Source organism: Vanessa tameamea, chromosome 24 (assembly GCF_037043105.1).
Source record: "Vanessa tameamea isolate UH-Manoa-2023 chromosome 24, ilVanTame1 primary haplotype, whole genome shotgun sequence".
Taxonomy (NCBI): Eukaryota; Metazoa; Arthropoda; class Insecta; order Lepidoptera; family Nymphalidae; genus Vanessa; species Vanessa tameamea.
Genome location: NC_087332.1, coordinates 9,130,753 through 9,149,748, shown reverse-complemented (window position 1 = coordinate 9,149,748; position 18,996 = coordinate 9,130,753). Strand labels below are relative to the sequence as shown.

At 31.7% G+C, this 18,996-nt stretch overlaps 2 protein-coding genes across 2 annotated transcripts in view; one reads left to right on the top strand and one right to left on the bottom strand.

The window, feature by feature from the left end:
• The window catches only part of LOC113399604 (complexin), a 294,863-nt gene that overhangs the window by 193,374 nt on the left and 82,493 nt on the right, over positions 1–18,996 (top strand). The window contains exon 3 of the mRNA XM_026638769.2: positions 2,675–2,757. Coding sequence (XP_026494554.1) covers positions 2,703–2,757 — 55 coding nt within the window. The 5' untranslated portion in view covers positions 2,675–2,702. The remainder of the gene's footprint in view (positions 1–2,674; positions 2,758–18,996) is intronic.
• On the bottom strand, positions 17,196–18,858 carry LOC135194122 (uncharacterized). Its single transcript, XM_064218839.1, has 2 exons — positions 18,689–18,858; positions 17,196–17,856 (listed from the first exon to the last, which is right to left on the bottom strand). The coding sequence occupies exons 1-2, from the start codon at positions 18,731–18,733 to the stop codon at positions 17,311–17,313; spliced, it is 591 nt and encodes a 196-aa protein (XP_064074909.1). The 5' UTR covers positions 18,734–18,858; the 3' UTR covers positions 17,196–17,310.

The following is an 18,996-nucleotide window of genomic DNA, read 5'->3' as shown; positions in this document are numbered from 1 at the left end:
TTTAATTACACGCAGTAATCATTATTAACAATTTAAGTTATATGTAAATTAAAATATGTCGAATAATATATTTATCTTTTATAATAAAGGTAGGATGGGCTATGTGCCACCAGGGCCGGGTCTACCATATGGCTTTTTGGGCTTCAGCCCAGGGCCCCGTGGATTCAAGGGGGCCCCAGCTAAGTCAAATCAAAGTCAAAAATAGACGATAATGCGGAAGAATCCATAACTTTATTAAATTAAACAGATCGTATGATTTACAGCTCTGCGTGTCCTGAAATTAACCAAACCAGTTCAGAATCAGATTCAGATATGTATTAGGTGGGCACCTAAGTAGTGTTTGCCCAGGGCCTCCTAAGCTTACGGTCCCGCCCTGGTGCCACCTGATGGTAAGTGGTCACCTCAGCCTTTAGACATGTGCGCTTTAAGAAGTGTGTCAGTATTAAGTGAAGCCTTGTGCCTGTACTGGCTCACTCATCTTTCAAATCGGAACTCAACAATGCTAAGTTTTGCTGTTTAGCGATAGAATATATGTGACGAGTGGGTGATACTTACCCAAATTGGCTCGCACGAAGCCCTATCACCAAGTGATATAATTTTGCCAGTGGGTGAACGTATCATTACTGTCAACCACTGGCAATATAATTCTACTAAAAGGTATATTAATTACTACCGCTAATCACTGTCTGATTATTTTTGTAATATAAAGTTAAGTTAAACTTAATTTGACTGTCTCGTTGGTCCTGTTCGAAGGCTGCAGATCCCAAGGGTTTAAGCCGTGTGTGATAGAAAATAATTGGATTTTCTCTTAAGAAAATCTCACAAGCCGCAATGGGAGTTGTTGACCTAAAACATTTTGTACTGCACCTGATCTCTTCGTACCATCGGGTTTTATGAGAGTGATGGCATAGTGCGGCTGTGTTTCCGCGCACAGTTTAGCAATATACAAGCGCCCGTACAAGTATTCGCCGTTGACAATGGTCGCCGCAATCTGTCAGCAGGACATTATTCATGGACCAGCTATTTGAAGGTACAATGGCGATAATTCTACCGAGGCAAAATTACTTACAGACGGCTCAAGTGCTCATTAACTTTATTACGATTCATTTAAATTGAAAACATTTTATATTATTATTTTCATATTGTTAAGAATATTACAGTATTCTAAAGTTACCAATTATTAAAAATATTATTTTACACAAAAATAATACATCATATTTTTACATGAAGTTAACTTACCTGATGGTTGTTCAAGGTTGTTCGGGTACTAGGTACCACTACTCGTCAGATGTTGTACCGCCAAAAAGTAATACTCAGTCTTGTTATGGCGTTACCAAGTAATGGTTAATATTACCAACAGTGCCTATGTCTATGGGCGATGATGACCACTTACCATAAGGTGGCCTATTTGCCCGTCTACCTACCTAGATCATAATCTATGTATATATAAACATGCAGAGATGATATAGTTCAGTACCGATAATTCCACAGATTTTCAACCGACTTCTGTCAACAAAAAAAATTGGAAACAGTGCGTAAATCAAATCAAATCAAATCAAAATATACTTTATTCAAGTAGGCTTTTACAAGCACTTATGAATCGTCATTTAACAAACTATTTAAAGTAAAGCTACCACCGGTTCGGAATGTAGATTCTACCGAGAAGAACCGGCAAGAAACTCAGTAGTTACTCTTTTTCAACATCTAAAAATACAGTAATGTTAGTTAAATACAATTATACATATATGTATGTTATGTCTCCTGCCTGGAAGTCAACAAGCATTAACTCTACGCTTTTTTTTATATTCGAAAACGAATGATATCGAATTTCGAATTATATATATAAGTGTTTATGGTCGAATTGTGACTATAGAGCGATTATTGTTAATAACTCTTTTATATAAGGCTTTGCAAATACATTTAAAAACCGATTAATTTAATTACGATCGAATACACTTATCCAGAGACATGTAAAAATGTATAATAACTCTCCGACTAGGACGGATAATGGCCTCTCTTGCCTCGAGTGACCTTAATCTCCCAATTGATCGCTTTTTAATTCAACCAATTCACTCCGTCTTTAATTATAAATGGATTGGACTGAAAAATATTAAAACGGTTATTTTAGATTGGTTGGACTGATCTCGGGGCCATTTATAACGGTTACGATACGTTTCCGATTCTATTTCGATCCTACTTCGACAGAACCACGACTGAGTCGTTGTGTTAGTACAGTAGGAAAAAGTAGAAACTCCAACGATTTTCGTTTCTATTGCGATAAAGAGACAATTACAATTACTTAGCAGAATTTGCCGCCTTACGTATCTTTGTGACGAGTAAAATTTCAGTTGTAAGATGTCAATTGAGATGCAAGACTATAACCGTAGGTAACCGGTAACCGAATACTTTTGATTCTTATTAATATTAATTTTAATGCTTATTTCAAATGTATCAAAAACTACATAGTTTAAAAAGTTGCTATTGAATCGAGTGTCCGGCTTTTCATTGAAGTAATTTTTCAAGTCTACCAATAAATAATTATTAATTTAGTTTAAATTTAGACTGTTGGCGTGACAAGCGAGAAATTCGTATTCTTATATTTCGATAAAATTTTCAGTGGATAATTATTTCTGGTATAAAAATGGTGTTATCATATGTTTTTTGTTTGTTTCAGTATAACCAGTAAAAGCGAATAAAACAAGATGGCGGCGTTCGTGGCCAAGCAAATGGTGGGGAACAAACTCAGCGCCGTAAAAGGTAGGTACCATTAAAACTCATTTTGAACAATACTTATACATCATTATTATTGTTAAATTATTCTCATTATAAATTTATATAATATGTAGAATTTAATTCATTGTGCACAAGTGTTTAATAAGGTTTTATATGTTCTGAAAATATTACTGGCAGCACGCACGCACACAAGACACCAATATTTTAAAAACTTATGTTTTTGTTACGACATAAAAGTTATCTGAAAGAGATCGCTAACTTTACTACTCAGAATTAAATTTATTCACAATTTATGTTCAAAACATCCACCAGAAGTAATTAATTGTTATTAAATTATTCAAAGCTAATAGTAATAATATACGATTGGAATATTCTAGAGAGCTAAGTTACCTCGTGTTAGTGAGTTTGTTTTTATTTTTGTAAGTATTTTCCGCCATTTGCAAACATTTGGCGCGCATTGCACGAGGCATAATCTAGGCATTATTGATAACTAAACTAAAATTAGTATCCACGTAGTCAAGACGCACACATATTTTTATCAATAGTAGAATCGCAATGTTGCGGAGCTGCTAAATTCATAACATCACTAGATAGTAACGAGCGGATGGACGCGTGCTCTTTCTATATTTAGGCAATAGTGACACAATTTGCAATATTGTGATCTACGTGACTTTTCTTTTTCTTATTCCGGATATATTAATAATAGTATCACGCTGATTTGTATAATAATCGATAGTTAACTATCCGCCATCACTTCGCGCGTTAAGGAGTTATAGCCTAAAGAGATGCTTATAGCCTATTCCAATACCAGAGTTAGTAGAAATAAACTATACTTAGATTTATATGTTCCATGCTATTTGCTAAAAGGTCTCCTATATTAACACCGTAAGTTAACTACCAACCTATCCTACCTATAGTCTATTCCAATCGTAGATGGGATATGAATAAACAAACCTTAGATTTACATATTCAATTTTGGTAATAGATCAGTTATATTGTGCACTACTAAGAGTTCTTGATTAATATCTTTATGTATATATCACTTAACTATTTAACTTTAATTGAAGACGGCAGTTCTTCGCAATTCCATACTGAAAGTTGTGCCGTATGCACATAGCTATTTAATTTGTATCCAAATTTGGTAACTATATTTTTGTAACAAGATAGTCGTGTTCGATATTGTAAGATCTGTGTACCTTTAGTCTTGTTACAGAAAGCGGAATAAACAGACGTGAAATTGGATTCGTATGTTCTGGGACCTCATATAATATTTAAACAACTTAATATAAAATACCTACAGCAAAGATATAAAAGTAATAGATTATTAACGTATTTGACCAATGATATTGCGTCAATTCGATGTCAAATGTTGTGTATTTTGCTTTTGTCCTCTTGTGGTTGGACTAGACTATACCTTGCTATAATTTAGGTAGGTACTTGGATCTGTCCGCCTTGCACACATTATATCAAACGTCCAAATTGCAAGATTAAACAGCAATTATAATTACCTAGGCTATAATTACTGAGTTAGTTAATGTTGACAATCATTAATTATATTATTGTATTGCAATAAATCGAGTTCCAAATTTATCTTTAATTAATAGCAATCAGGTCTATGAATATTCTATCCTTAAGTTAGACTGTGTTTAATTAAAGCTATTTAGGTTTATTTTCGGAATATAATTCTTTGTTAATTCTCGTGTCCTATGAGCAACACGCAGTGATACGAACAAAAAAATGTTACATTTAATTTCGCTGTATATATCAAACAAAGTGCATCTAAATTAAAACATTTCGTTTTAACGATTAGCTAAACTAGTGCAAATAACATATAATCTCATCAAAACATAAATGTGAAATGAGAGCCAAGTTCAGTATTATGATATAGGCCTTGGTTGTTGACGTCAACGACAAAATCAGTGAGATCTAAATGGGTGCCAAGTTCAATGATCAGTCCTGAAATTTATTTATAACTACATAAAATATAATTTCTGTTTATAATTTAGGAGAATATATTGTAGCCTAAGGTCTGACTGCAGACACGAGGTACATAAAGTGATGTAATGAATGGTTAATATTTCTTACAGCAACATATATCATAAAAAATGTACATATTTATTATTAGTCGTAACTCTCCGCTAGATGGAATTGCAAACATTCTATACGTTACAAGCGATCTCCATTACAAAAAGTACGTACCATAGTATGCTAGGCAAGACGACGTCAACCAGGATTAGCTGATAACTTATAAGCATACTAATTTAAGATTTTATCATCTGATGCATTTTAATCTGAAATGTATTACCTACACAAACACCACTAGCGGCGAAGAACTACTGTTACATACTACATAGTTTATTGCTAGTCAGATATGTATAAAACCATTTATAATCGGACCCAGTTCATCGTTATTGCTATCATTTAGACGACCTCCGTGGTCGAGTAGTGTGTACACCGGTTTTCATGGGTACGCCACTCCGAGGTCCCGGGTTCGATTCCCGGCCGAGTCGATGTAGAAAAACTTCATTAGTTTTCTATGTTGTCTTGGGTCTGGGTATTTGTGGTACCGTCGTTACTTCTGATGTCCATAACACAAGTGCTTTAGCTACTTACATTTGGATCAGAGTAATGTATGTGATGTTGTCCAATATATTTATATTTATTTATCAATAAAAAAGTCAAAACGTTCCATTTTTAAAAGATGTCGTTCCAAAGATCCCAATAGACAAACAGCATCATCCTCATACTAATAAGTGGTGGCGCAGCTAATGAACTAAAGCTGGCTGATTTCCCGAGAGAGCGGCTTTTATTCGAACCCCGAGAGATCATTACTTTTATTTATTAAGAATTTACTTCTATAAAGACGCGATAAATTAAGACAGGCTTTTAAAATTAGAGGCGGCTTATTTAACAATGTCGCATTTTACTTTATCTTTAAATATATTGTTCGTAATTGTAATTCATCTCGATCGGATGCAAAGGAGGACATGACGAGATAGCCATTTTGAGTCAGGTGATGTTCTGGTATGGTCAGCAACCCTTAGTGACGTAAAGGAATGATCAATCTACATCATAAGCTGTTTTAACTTTTAGTTAGCTATACATTTATTTACCTTAAAAATCGAGCCACTTCAGATCAGCGTTTTGTTTTTAAATATTATTATTACATCACAATGCTTTTTTTTTACATTACATTACATTAACAGCCTGTAAATTTCCCTCTGCTGGGCGAAGGCCTCCTCTACCTTTGAGGAGGTTTGGAGCATATTCCACCACGCTGCTCCAATGCAGGGTTGATGGATACACATGTGGCAAAATTTCGTTGAAATTAGACACATGCAGGTTTCCTCACGATATTTTCCTTCACCGCCGAGCACGAGATGAATTATAAACACAAATTAAGCACATGAAAATTCAATTATGCTTCCTGTGTTTGGACCCGCAATCATCGGTTAAGTTTCACGTGTAACCACTGGACCATCTCGGCCCTCATTAAATCTAATTAATAAATGCCGTCCAGTAAACACAAAAATGAACAATAATATAAAATCTAAAGGAAATATTGTAAAACAAACCAATTTCTTCATTAGAAAATGTATTTTATTGCTATAAAAATAAAACCTATAATATATTTACTTACAAATATGAATGTGTTAATAATAATTGATTGGGAAGCACAGTACTTAATCCTAGATAAAATAAAGAATACAAAATATCATAATATATCTATAGCTTAAGTATAATTTTCTTCCTTTTCCTTTTAACTCAAGGTTTAAAGTAATATTAATAATCCTATTCTAATTATTTTTCATTTGTATAGAAATTAATTTTTTAAGTATCTGTGGTTCAAATATAAGAATTTAAAGACTTTGTTACATAATGAATAACATTTTGCATTTACTGAATACAGTTAATGTGTTTTACAAATTATAATGCACTCTGAAAATTAATTATACTAAAATTTTAAAAAAGCACCCGGTACGGAATGTGTATATTTTGTACATATGTATGAAATAAATTTTTCTTATATTTAATTTAATATAATTTATATACAGCACATCCTTAAGAAAAGGCACATCAATTTTCTTGCCAAAGGAAAGAGCAGCACAACTTGGATAACTGGTCACCTCGTTAGGAACTGGCACATTACCAAAATTCTCCCTGCTATTATTAATAAACTTTACAAGTGAATTAAATTATTTAATTTTAAGGATTTAATAATTGAAATAACAGTTATATTATATATGTGCTGTATATAAAGAATAACATAGTAAAAACTAATTATATTGGTTACATAAGATAGTAAATATGATTATTGTTCTAACAGTCTCAATGAATATAATTAATTATTGGAAGACAATTAAACCTTTAATTAAAATATAATATGCAGTTCATTTAAGCTATATAGGAATGTTCTTAATTCTAAACAATATTAAAGCTACAAAGGCTGCTCTGTACTACAAAATATCTATTATTACTCTCCACTAAGTTATTAATAATTATCACTCCAATAAAACCTTTTTTGATTGTTTTTTGTTGAAGTTTCAGCCCATTTTTTTTACTTTAAACTAAATCTGAGATATACAAAGAGCAATATAGATTATATAAGGGTTTTTAATTCGGTTAAAAATCAAATCGCAATTTTAACTTTAAAGTATTTCTAAGCAAACTTTTTTTGTTTAGTTTCTAAGAAGATTTCGGAATCAAAATAGGTAGATATTTATTTCAGATTTTTTTTTTGTGCAGAACAAACTCTTTGTGTTGTAATACAAAGCTCAAAAAAACAATAGAGACGACATAACCTACTTTTCTACAATTCTAATATTGTGAACTGTATGATATAATTTTGCATCTGAAATCCTATATAATGTTCTTGGTTACATAACATTAAAAAAAAAAAAATTTACGATAAAAAACAATCTCTAAGAATGTTTTTTTTTTCTTTAGTGTTGTAGTGTTTATTTAGATAATATTTTAATATAACATACGTAATTGATTTAGCAACTCACATTTCCACTCTCAAGGTTCCACAGACAATACAAACCTCATTACTTGCGAAGCTTTTCATAGACTTAATATTAATGTTTGATCGCATCGATTTTATTCGAATAGGTTCAATGGAACGATTCGAATATATCAAAAATGTATTCAATTGATTGAACATTCGTTGGAAATTGTTTGAATTGAAATTTGTCTGTTTTAAATAATAATTAATCTCCCATATCCATAGAATATTCTTTATTATGAAATAAACTGATCAACATTCTCTTTCTCATTCCTTTATACGTGTCCGGGCTGTAGCTGTTTTTGTTCTTGTCATTTTCTTTGACGTATCCCAATGTAATGCTCTCTTCTGAACCAGGTAAAAGTATCTCCTTCCTCTTTCTTTTTCTATTTCGGTCTATTTTGCTACGCAGCGGCCTCTCTGGACTTCTCGGTGATATTGGGGAGTGAAATAATTTTTTTATAATCGGTTTCAGACTTGTCGGTTTGCGTACTGGTGAATCGGTTTCCATCTGGAAAAAAAGATAAAAAAACTATATAGCACAAATATACTTCTAAAGCCTCAGTTGAGCTATAAAGAAATATATTTATTACAAACAAATAATTTATGTCATTGAATATACATATTTTATGCTTCTTAAAATGACACTCCCAAGTATTCGGTTGATAGTCAGCCTTCCTAAAATAACTCAACAATGAATAAAGTATTTAAACTAATCGCTTTACTATCTATTTATTTCACATGCGAAATAGTATGTTATAAATTTTATTAAACAACAAAACTTTAACACGAAAATATTTTCACAGTTCATATAATTACTGCTAACACCTCTGAAGTTAAACATTGAATATTTGTAAGGTATTAAAAATGTAATCTCACGCTTAAGTTTTAGCTCACGTTTTAGTCGTCAGGTATTACAAATAAAAAAGTTACCTATATCCTTTCTTGGGGTTAAAACTTGCTTCATATCAAATTTTATCGAATTCATTTCAGTGCTTTGGGCGTGAAAGAGCAACGGACAGACAGATAGTTACTTTTAAAGTTGACATTGACAGCGAAACGGCAGAAACGTTATTTCTTACTTTTCCGAATGTTGAAACCTGAAGTCTATAATAATCGTCGTTCGTTATTGAATTTTGTTGTTGTTGTTTTAGTAACACAATAAAAATATACCTACCTAAATAATTATATTTTAAGTAAATTATTAATAATAATTACAAAATTTTGCGATTTAAACATTGCGAGAATATCTAAGGTTTTTTAAATTGTTAATAGTAGCCTCAAATGATACGGTTTATTTAAGAGGGTTCTCGTTAAACGCCACTCACGGCAGGTAACAAATAGATAACAAAGGTTATTTTCATAAAGATCACTTTTTTTGCGGATCCCTTGAGCCGTCCAAGAATTTAAATGATTGTAATATTTAACAAAAAAAAAAACGGCTTTTTAACGATTCGTTTAGAAACTTATAGTTTCATTCAAATATAATCAATTATATTTAATCACTCTATATTTATAATGAAGTATACTATACGAAGTCGATTGTGTCGAATTTAATTTTAGTTTTTGAAACGAAGTTCTCTTAAGCGGCTTACAGTAGAGTGAACTGGTAGAAATAGACACGTAAAGAATAATCTTATGCCCCCTCCAGGCGACCTTTCCCTCTCTTTGTGTTTCTTTATATATAATATTGTTTAAACTTATTTTTTAGTAAAATTTTAATACAAAATTTAACTATTCTCAAACATTCGCAATTTAGTTCAAATAAAAAAAAACCCGGGTGACCTCCACGACACGACATCTCACGTTTTTCTTTTTTATTTGGTTACACTAAAGCTCGTACCCAAATAGTAACAGAAAAATCTGAAATAAAATGGACTGAACTATTTTGTTTTTATTTATTTATATATTCACAGATATACTGCTTATGTAATGTAACTTTCTAATGTGTGATAAATTCAAATCTTTAATTATAATATTTTGCAATAAACAAGTAAATCTTTGACAGTTTAAATTTTGTTAAGCCAATTATCCAAAATAAAATCTTTCTTAACAACCATATTTTATTCGCAATGTTTAAACAGAATGTGCTACAGGGATATTTGTTTAATATTTTTGTTAGATTTTTTATAATATAACCCACCTCCTCTTTTCTGACAGGGGACTCTTGGCATTTCTCTGAATGTTACTAATATTTCAGTGGAGTCTGACAGTTCAATTTCCCGGTACTCTAGGTAGTGTCTGTCATTCATTTTTAGTTTTAATATCTTATTAATATTATAAATCCGAAAGCTCGTACGTTTGGATGCTTCTAGCTCTTATCATAATTAAAAGACTTGCAAGATTTCAAATTAACTTGACAAATACATTGATTACCTTTGTAATGTCTAACTGATAAAACACTTGACCACATATTTAGAGACTAGCAGAAGTTGCAGCGCGTTTGAGATAAGGTTTTATTATAAACTTTTATCACTTCAGACTATTAACGCGACAAGCGTGATTTTATGTTGTTTTAAATCTATAATATAAATAAAGTTACAAAGATTAATTAATAAAGATGAAACTCGGTTTTTCCTCTACAGCCCTGGGAAGAATCTAAAGCAGCACATCTATAAGCACTATCGACCATTATGAACGATATATTCGGAGAGCCAACTTCAATTCGGCCAACTTAGTTGTTGAGTGATATTATTTTTATTGGTGGTAACTCTTTTTGCATAACCATATTTAAATTTTTAGTTGCCAAGGTTGGTAGAACATTGGTGATGCAAGGAATGGCTAATATTTCCAGCGTCAATTTCTTTAAGCAGTTGTATCCAATTGCAATCAAGTGGCCTACCTAGTTTAAAAAAAATGTATAACTTAATTTACGCCCCTCGAAGCATTTCCTTTACGCCGGGAAGCGGCGAATACTAGACTCAGTTTTGAAATTTGAGCTGTGTCGGGTTCCAAATTACGACCATCCTAAGGATGTCTCCTATAATTTCGACCCTCGGCTCGTTTATATTCCAGATTCTACTTCTTTAATATAATTCCTGTTCCAAAACGAACACTATGTATTATCATATAACAGATAAAAATATTACTTGAGTTCTTGGTATTTCTGACGAATGTTATGATTTAATTGTTGACGAATCGTGGAAGTATTTAGGACATGAACCAAAAAATTATCTGTACTGCTATCCTCTTTGTATATGGAATAATCCACCCTCGTGTCACAAGTTATCCTAGATTGAGCGTTCAGGGTTATTTCATTAGAATTATGCTTTTTTTAATAAAAAAAATATTTTTATTATTTATTGAATATTCCTTTGAATTATCGGAAACCCGGTGAGTTTCTTTCACCGGTCTTTGTCTAAGGTATGTTCAGTTTCGAATGTATCGTTGTTTTGTTATGTTAGTGTAATGCTAGTGTATTATTAGTGTAATATTAAATAAAGAAATTTTAAATCGAATATTTCATCAGCAGTCGAAACTGAAGTAAATTATCACGCAGTATGATTTTAAAAAAAAATAATTGACGTTTCTTTATTATAAGGCATGAGCCTTGCGATGCACAGCCTCTGCCATGCTAAGCCTCCCATCGCCATATTCAACATATAAGTAATATCAGAAACCTTCAAGTGTCAATATTAACAACTGAACATTTTCAACTCGATCGAACGAACGGCGATAAGTACATAGAATACAAATAGAAACAAGCTTTAATTTATATTGATAAGATATTTATTAAAATGAAATGTTAAATATATCTATTAAAAGATTTCAAAACATTTCCTCCGGTATTACAACCGACTTTCATTTTTGTTTGTTTGATAGTTATTGGCTGGCTTTTCTGCTATCGATAAGGCGTTAGAAACATGCAAACATGTATGTTTTCCTAAAATTTTCAATTCTGTTAATGTTAATTTATTAAGTACCACTATGTACCTTTTTATTTCAGTTTAGTCAATATTTAATGTGGTCTCCTATAATTGAAGGAGCATGTGCTCCTTTTACATTATAAAACTTTCTTGCTCAATGGACTCATCTTTTGTTGGAAATCCTAAATAAATAAATAAATACTGATGTTTGGTCAAATTTCGACCAATGAGCAAACAGTACTATTTTAAATCTATTTGCAGTATAACTGTAGTTATAACAGAATTTGGAATTATCATAACAATAGCTGTGTTTTGAAGATAGCTCGTATTCTGATTCAAAGGTGAACCAAACTGACGTCCGACATCTAACGGAACAATTTCGTAAGAACTGTTCAGTGTTCGTGGGCTATTAAAATAATAATTAGATATTTAAAAAAAAAAAATGTATTCTATAATATCTACCTGCTATTCGCTACTTAAAGAATAATAAGTACCGATCGTTGTTGACAGTCGCAGCACGTATCCGATCACGAGACTACTCTTTAGCTATAACGACGCCTTATTTGTCGTATTTTACTTGCTGTTTTATTTATTTATTGTAACTGTTTTGTCTTGGTGTGCAATGAGGTCTATTATTAATATTAACATCCAATATTGTCAGTAAACAGACATGACATCTTAGCTCGTCGTTAGTGAGGAATTGGCGACGAATTATTAATATATCTTACGATGTCAATGGGAAGTGAGTACCACTTATCATCGGCTGGTCTATTTGTCAGTCATTCTTCCCACTTTAAATTAAAATAGTCCCTACTACGATTTGCTTTACCGCAATACAACAAATTGTAATCAGCACTTACAAAGTTTAATCTGACGCTATTAAACAAAAAACATCTCAGTAATTATCTCCAACAAAACGATTAGTTTTTCTTACGGATAGTTAAATTACTTAATTGACGTGTGCATATTTTTAAATAGGTTAGCATACTATGATATATCTGTGAGTAGCAAGTAATAATGATGACTACCAAATTACAAGACAATTTTAGTCAATAAGTAGAATGAATTCTTTTTAGAACATAAGTAACCAGGCATTCGTCTAACGTACACAATCAACAGCTAAGTAACTCTTATACTCTAAATTCTACAATAAAATCGTACCTACTTTTGGTTAAAAGTCCAACATTTTAACATGAATATAAAATGAATTGTTAAACTAAAGGATAAAATAATTACTCATATAATTTAAGCATTTGCAATGTTCAAATGTTTTATATGTGTTATATATGTAATATAATATATTACAAGTATAAACAATATAAGCTTATTAAAAATATATACTTAATAAATCGTAAACATCAACTATCTATTTTATGTAGGTATTTTATATTAAGAATGAAAAATGCACAACAGTCCCTAACAACAGCTTCTCAAACGTACCTACGTTATTCAATTATTTATAAAAGCATTTCTAAGTAATCATATATCCTGCATAGCTTAGCTGCATACGCAGTTAACAAAGCATATGTATTAAAAAAACTTACCGCGTCGCAATCCGAAGCAAACTCGATGGAATTGTTCAAAACATTATTTCTTATTAACACTATTAAGTTATCTCTGCTTAGTGAATTTATCGGTGTTGATACAGTCGACATTATTATTGTTATAATTACAAACAATATTTTAGATGTGGATTGGATTTTAAATACAACAACAACAGCAGGGCCACAGCCACACGACTGAATGCAGAGTGCCAACTGTCAACTGTCACTAGTGTCAGGCCGCCATTTTGTAGTCTCTCATTCTACTCGGGATGTCCAATGGTCTGTGATCATACAGCCAAGTCATTCAATGGACGAATTGTATAAATATTTTAATGAGCATTGTATGTGCATAATTTAGTAAAATCGCTAATCTGTGGTTAATTAATATTTTAAAGCTGTATGATATTATAATGGATCTAAAATATTTCGTTAATTAAATATTAAAAACAGAATTATTAGATTAAAAATTATAATTAATCAGAATTGAAATTGAAAAATATTTAAAGTTAATAAAATATATATTGATTATTAATAAATAAATTAAATAATTTTAAATAAGCTTATAATATATTTGTAATAAGATATTGTTTTAAACTTAATACAATTACTACAATTTTAATTTAATTTTCATGGTTAAGGACATATTGGCGATGAAAGGAGTGCTTAAAATTTCATACAGCACCAATATCCATCAGCCGTGGTGGAGACATAACATCAGATTATAAAATTGCCAATCGGCTTAGTTAAAAAATATATCTAATATATACTTATATATATAATATAAGCACATACATATTTAAAAAAATAGCCATTTTGGTTATTATTCAGTCTATACTAATATACCTATGTTAAAAAAACGGTCTTATGAAACTTAACGAAATTTATTACAACAAAGTATTATTTAAAAAATTCTATCTCATTGTCCGGTAAAATTATAAATACTTTCAAACAATCCACAATTCTACAACACTTTGAAATACTTTTATCCTCAAAAAGATCGTCTTTACCCGAATTTTAAACACTCAAAGAAAGTTTTATTGTTTAACACTTCTTTTCATTTTGCTTCGTTGAAAACGGTTAATATTTAAACGACCTTAATCTTTTAAATTGTTACGCTATTCTATGCTTTATTATTATGAGATTAAAAACTATCCTTACTAAAATATTAATAAGAATAGTTAGTTTGATTTTTTTTAAATATATTCACTTATAAAAATATACCATCTGTTTTTAATGATCATCGCCTTAAAACTATATGGTTGGGGAGGATAACTGAGAACCCCAAGTCATCTAAACGATATAACTAAACAGGCTTTGTAACAAAATTGTTATTGCAAAAGAAACAAGAACATTTGCGTGCTAAAAACTATTCAATAAAATTACCGAATTTGCAGATGTTAACGCACTTTGGAAATGAGACGATCAACTTTAGATCGTTTCAGAAATAAATAATATTTTTTATAAATAAATTTGTACAGGTTTTGATTCAATCTGCAATACTGGGCCACCTTGGTACGTTTCGTTAAATAACACCATAGTGTATACCTTCGAGCTTTATATAATCCTTGTACATAATAACATAACATAATCAGCCTGTAAATTTCCCACTGCTGGGCTAAGGCCTCCTCTCCCGTTGAGAAGAAGGTATGGAGCATATTCCACCACGCTGCTCCAATGCGGGTTGGTGGAATACACATGTGGCAGAATTTCGTTGAAATTAGACACATGCAGGTTTCCTCACGATATTTTCCTTCACCGCCGAGCACGAGATGAATTATAAACACAAATTAAGCACATGAAAATTCAGTGGTGCCTGCCTGGGTTTGAACCCGAAATCATTGGTTAAGATGCACGCGTTCTAACCACTGGGCCATCTCGGCTCCTATTATCCTTGTAGCTATTATTTTATATTTGTCTGTTTATATATTTAAAATTGTAAAATGTATGGATAAAGTATCGCTACCAAACATACTGAATTTGTAATAAGTATAATTTATGTTATATATTATACTGGAACTAAACTAACAGTCAATAGGAGTTAAAGATACCTATCATATCACGCCCCTGTTGTAAATATTCTTATCAGTTACATTTATCCCTTAATGATCGGTAACTTATATTCGTCGTGTAAATAAGACCACATGATCAGACATAAGTTATATATAGAAGCTTAACCACGTATTGATTGTTAAAAATCTACCACCCGGTCTCTGAATACAAAACGTATCATACTGGAAGAACGATTAAAATATTATTTTATGACATGGCCTGTTAGGGATCATTCCATTTCCAAGGAGTTTTATTATATAAAAAGTTCCTTTTCGAATATGCGAAGATCTTATAGTATTTTTTAACATTACAAAATTCGAAACTTGTCACAAATTCGTATTACGTTGTTGTAAATCACAGTTTACATATAATGTGCTTTTTTTCGTTCGAAATTACAATAGAAATAGTAATTCGATTGACACGCCATTTTCCCATCAAGATGTCGTCGTTTTAATGCGGACATAGATTGCACCAGGGCTCGCCCGCCACACAGGCAAATTAGACCTAGAGAACTCGAATGTGAGTCCGGCATATTCTTTTACACTAAACATTTCAAATAAACATTCATTATCTTTACCGTGAATACCTTTTATTTTGATTAATCTAGTTTTGCGTGATTCAACTGTCAGCGTGTATGGTACAATCAGCGATGATAAGAAACCTTATGTGTTGCACTTCGAGTTGAGAATGAGTGATGATAGTAATATTTTCTATCGGTATTTCCATAGATAACCAAACGAGTTTTTCTGATTATCAGATGTATACGTTGAACGAGATCTAATAACCTACGTGATCTGGTAGAAAACGAATACAATCTATACTGGTAACGATGGCAAATGATGACTTGCATGTCAGTTAACATTTGCAAGGAATGCGATGATATACTTTTACTTTAATTTGAAAAATTGTATTGTATGATTCGTATATTTTTGTGTGCAAATTTAATAAATTAAATTTTCATCAAAATCAAAATTCGACCGGTTAATTCAATGGAATTGTTTTCAAATCCAGAGTCAAGATTTGTGTACCAGACCTATTGAGGTATATAGTCACGCAATAGGTCATATTAAAACTACTTGACACGTTAACCATTTTAAGTTCATGCATTTCAACGTAACGGTTAAATAGAGACACTCGCATACATACACGAACTTTTTTGGACCTCGTGTAAAATAAAAAGAACTGGAACATGTTCATTTTGTAGGTGTGACACATGTCAAAAATACAATTTCACAAATTTACATGTTGGACTATAAATCACCTAAAAAAATATAGGTATAAATTGAGAAATTAAACCACACATATGTATCAAAACGTATTTGTATATTTATCAGTATTAAAGTTTTACTTTGAAAGTAAAACAGTATTGTATTGACTTAAACTATAATTTATCGATTTCGTTACCTCTCAATATTGCAATAAACGTATTTCAATTTACATTTTCTCTTTCCCCTAATAATATTTATTGCAGAAATGTTAGTCAAATTCATTAAAAAAAACCTCTTAAACAGTAACAATACTTCGTTACGTATCCATACCATTATTGAGTCAATTAAATAACTCAACATGTTACTAACAAAAGTCAAGATCTATTGATTTATATTACAAATAGCATTCGTAAAATAATTGTTACAATAATCAATCACTACATTTGTAGTACTTAAAAATAACATGTGTGTCTGCAAATATTCATTGCATCATTACGTATAATATTGATAATTCTGATTACTTTTAATTAAATAAAAAATTAATTATTAAAATACTTAAAGTTAAAAGATATTAAAAAATCGAATACTTCATTGATGATCAGTGCGGTCCCTCAAGCTGTCTGTTCTGTGACAATCTGTAATCGATCTTGAGCATTACGTTACGGTACTGTCTGACGTACTGTCGAACGTACTTACTGACGAGCCTGTAATATAATGTAAGACTCGTATTTGAGCAGTCGCCTGCACTCGAATTGGTGGTTTTAACAATGTCGGACTCGTATCGAATTGTACCATTACAGGTTACGCTGTAATGCTCGGTTTTTCTCACTCAATTATTATATGCTCGATTCTAAGCTATTACATAACAGGCAAATGAGAGCGAGGGACCGCTCTTAGCGGCTACATTAAAAGTACGTGTAATTTTGTTTAACGGAGTTGCTGCAAGCCGCTGCTAACTTCGCAGACACGTAAGTCACAGCGGTGTTCGATGGTACTTTGAAATATTTGAAAAATGCTTCGACCACACTTCCGTTGCTCACGTAATTGATTGCCACTTGTGGTTTCTTCTGCTTATCGACCAGAAGGAGATTTTCGGTTAAGGAGAGTAGGGGGGTCTCTTTAACGATCACGTGTTCTTCCCCATCTTCGACCTCCTTCGACGCGTCAATCCAAGCTTCTATATCTTGCGTTACTTTCTCTGGTGTCGAAGGCCCGGGACTCTCTTCGTCGCTCGGTACATCGAATTTCGGTTTTGGCAACGAAGCAGCTGGAGGCGCTTTTGTTTCTTCCTTATCGACGGAATCAATTAAAATCGCATCACTTTTTCCGCTTTCAGATTTGGTTTTATTTATGCATTTGCATTTTAGTTGATAACATTCCAAGCAGTCCGCTTGTTCGAAGTAATCGAGCATTGATATCAATTCTTTTCTGACGTTATGAAGATTTATCTCCTGGAAATATAATAGAATTGGTTATATTAGATAATATTACATTAGTACATCTGTACGTTCTTTTGTTATTTTTATTTTTTTATCTGTTTTATAAAATAAAACGGAGGATGAATAAGCTAATATATATATAAGTATTATTAATTTTACACCGCCAACGCTCCACCAACCTTAGAAACTAAGATGAAATGTATAACCCTTAATTACACTGACTCATTCATAATTCATACCATAACAGACACTACTGAATTATTATATTTAGCGGTAGAGTATGTGATGGTACCTACGTGTGGCTGGTACCTACCTAGACGAGCTTGCACATAGCCCTTTGCACATAGTAATCATTTACTTTTCGAATAAAATATTATGTACATTAATCTACATCAAAGGAGTAATAAATAAATAAATAAATAAATAAATAAATATTGGACAACATAACATACATTAATCTGATCCCAATGTAAGTAGCTAAAGCACTTGTGTTATGGCAAATCAGAAGTAACGACGGTACCACAAACACCCAGACTCAAGACAACATAGAAAATTTATGAACTTTTTCTACATCGACTCGGCCGGGAATCGAACCCGGGACCTCGGAGTGGCGTACCCATGAAAACCGGTGTACACCCTACTCGACCACGGAGCTCGTCGAGAGTAATGTTGACATATAAGCAAAAATTAATAAAGGCTTATCAAAAACACACCAAAAAATATCAGTAAGATTTCACAGTTATTCATTATATAGCAATACTCATTGGTTAACAATGATTTAACCGTTTGAAATGTTATCACAATAATTGTAGTAAGAATTAAATTTGAAATAAAGCCAACTTACCAGTTGAAATATCGCGTCCGTATAATAATACATATCTTGGTCCATTTCGTGTATACATGTAAAACACGAATTATTTAAAGAACTAGCGTCACGTTAAATAAAATCTTAGAACTATGAAGACATTATATCAATATTACAAAATATTTTTGACGACCGATCTCTTTCACGAATCGAACGAAATAATAAATATTAACTAATTACCCTTTCTTTTAACTAATTGCGAACAAATGTTATTTACTTACCTGTCAATTATGTACAAGCAAATATGACATCTATTAAGTTGAGGCGAGCTAAGAAGTTAAAGTGCA

Coding starts and splice junctions, on each gene's coding strand:
- LOC135194122 (XM_064218839.1), bottom strand. CDS start 18,733: ATGGACCAAGATATGTATTATTATACGGACGCGATATTTCAACTG. Junction 17,857..18,688: donor CGGACGCGATATTTCAACTG/GTAAGTTGGCTT, acceptor TTATATTTCCAG/GAGATAAATCTTCATAACGT.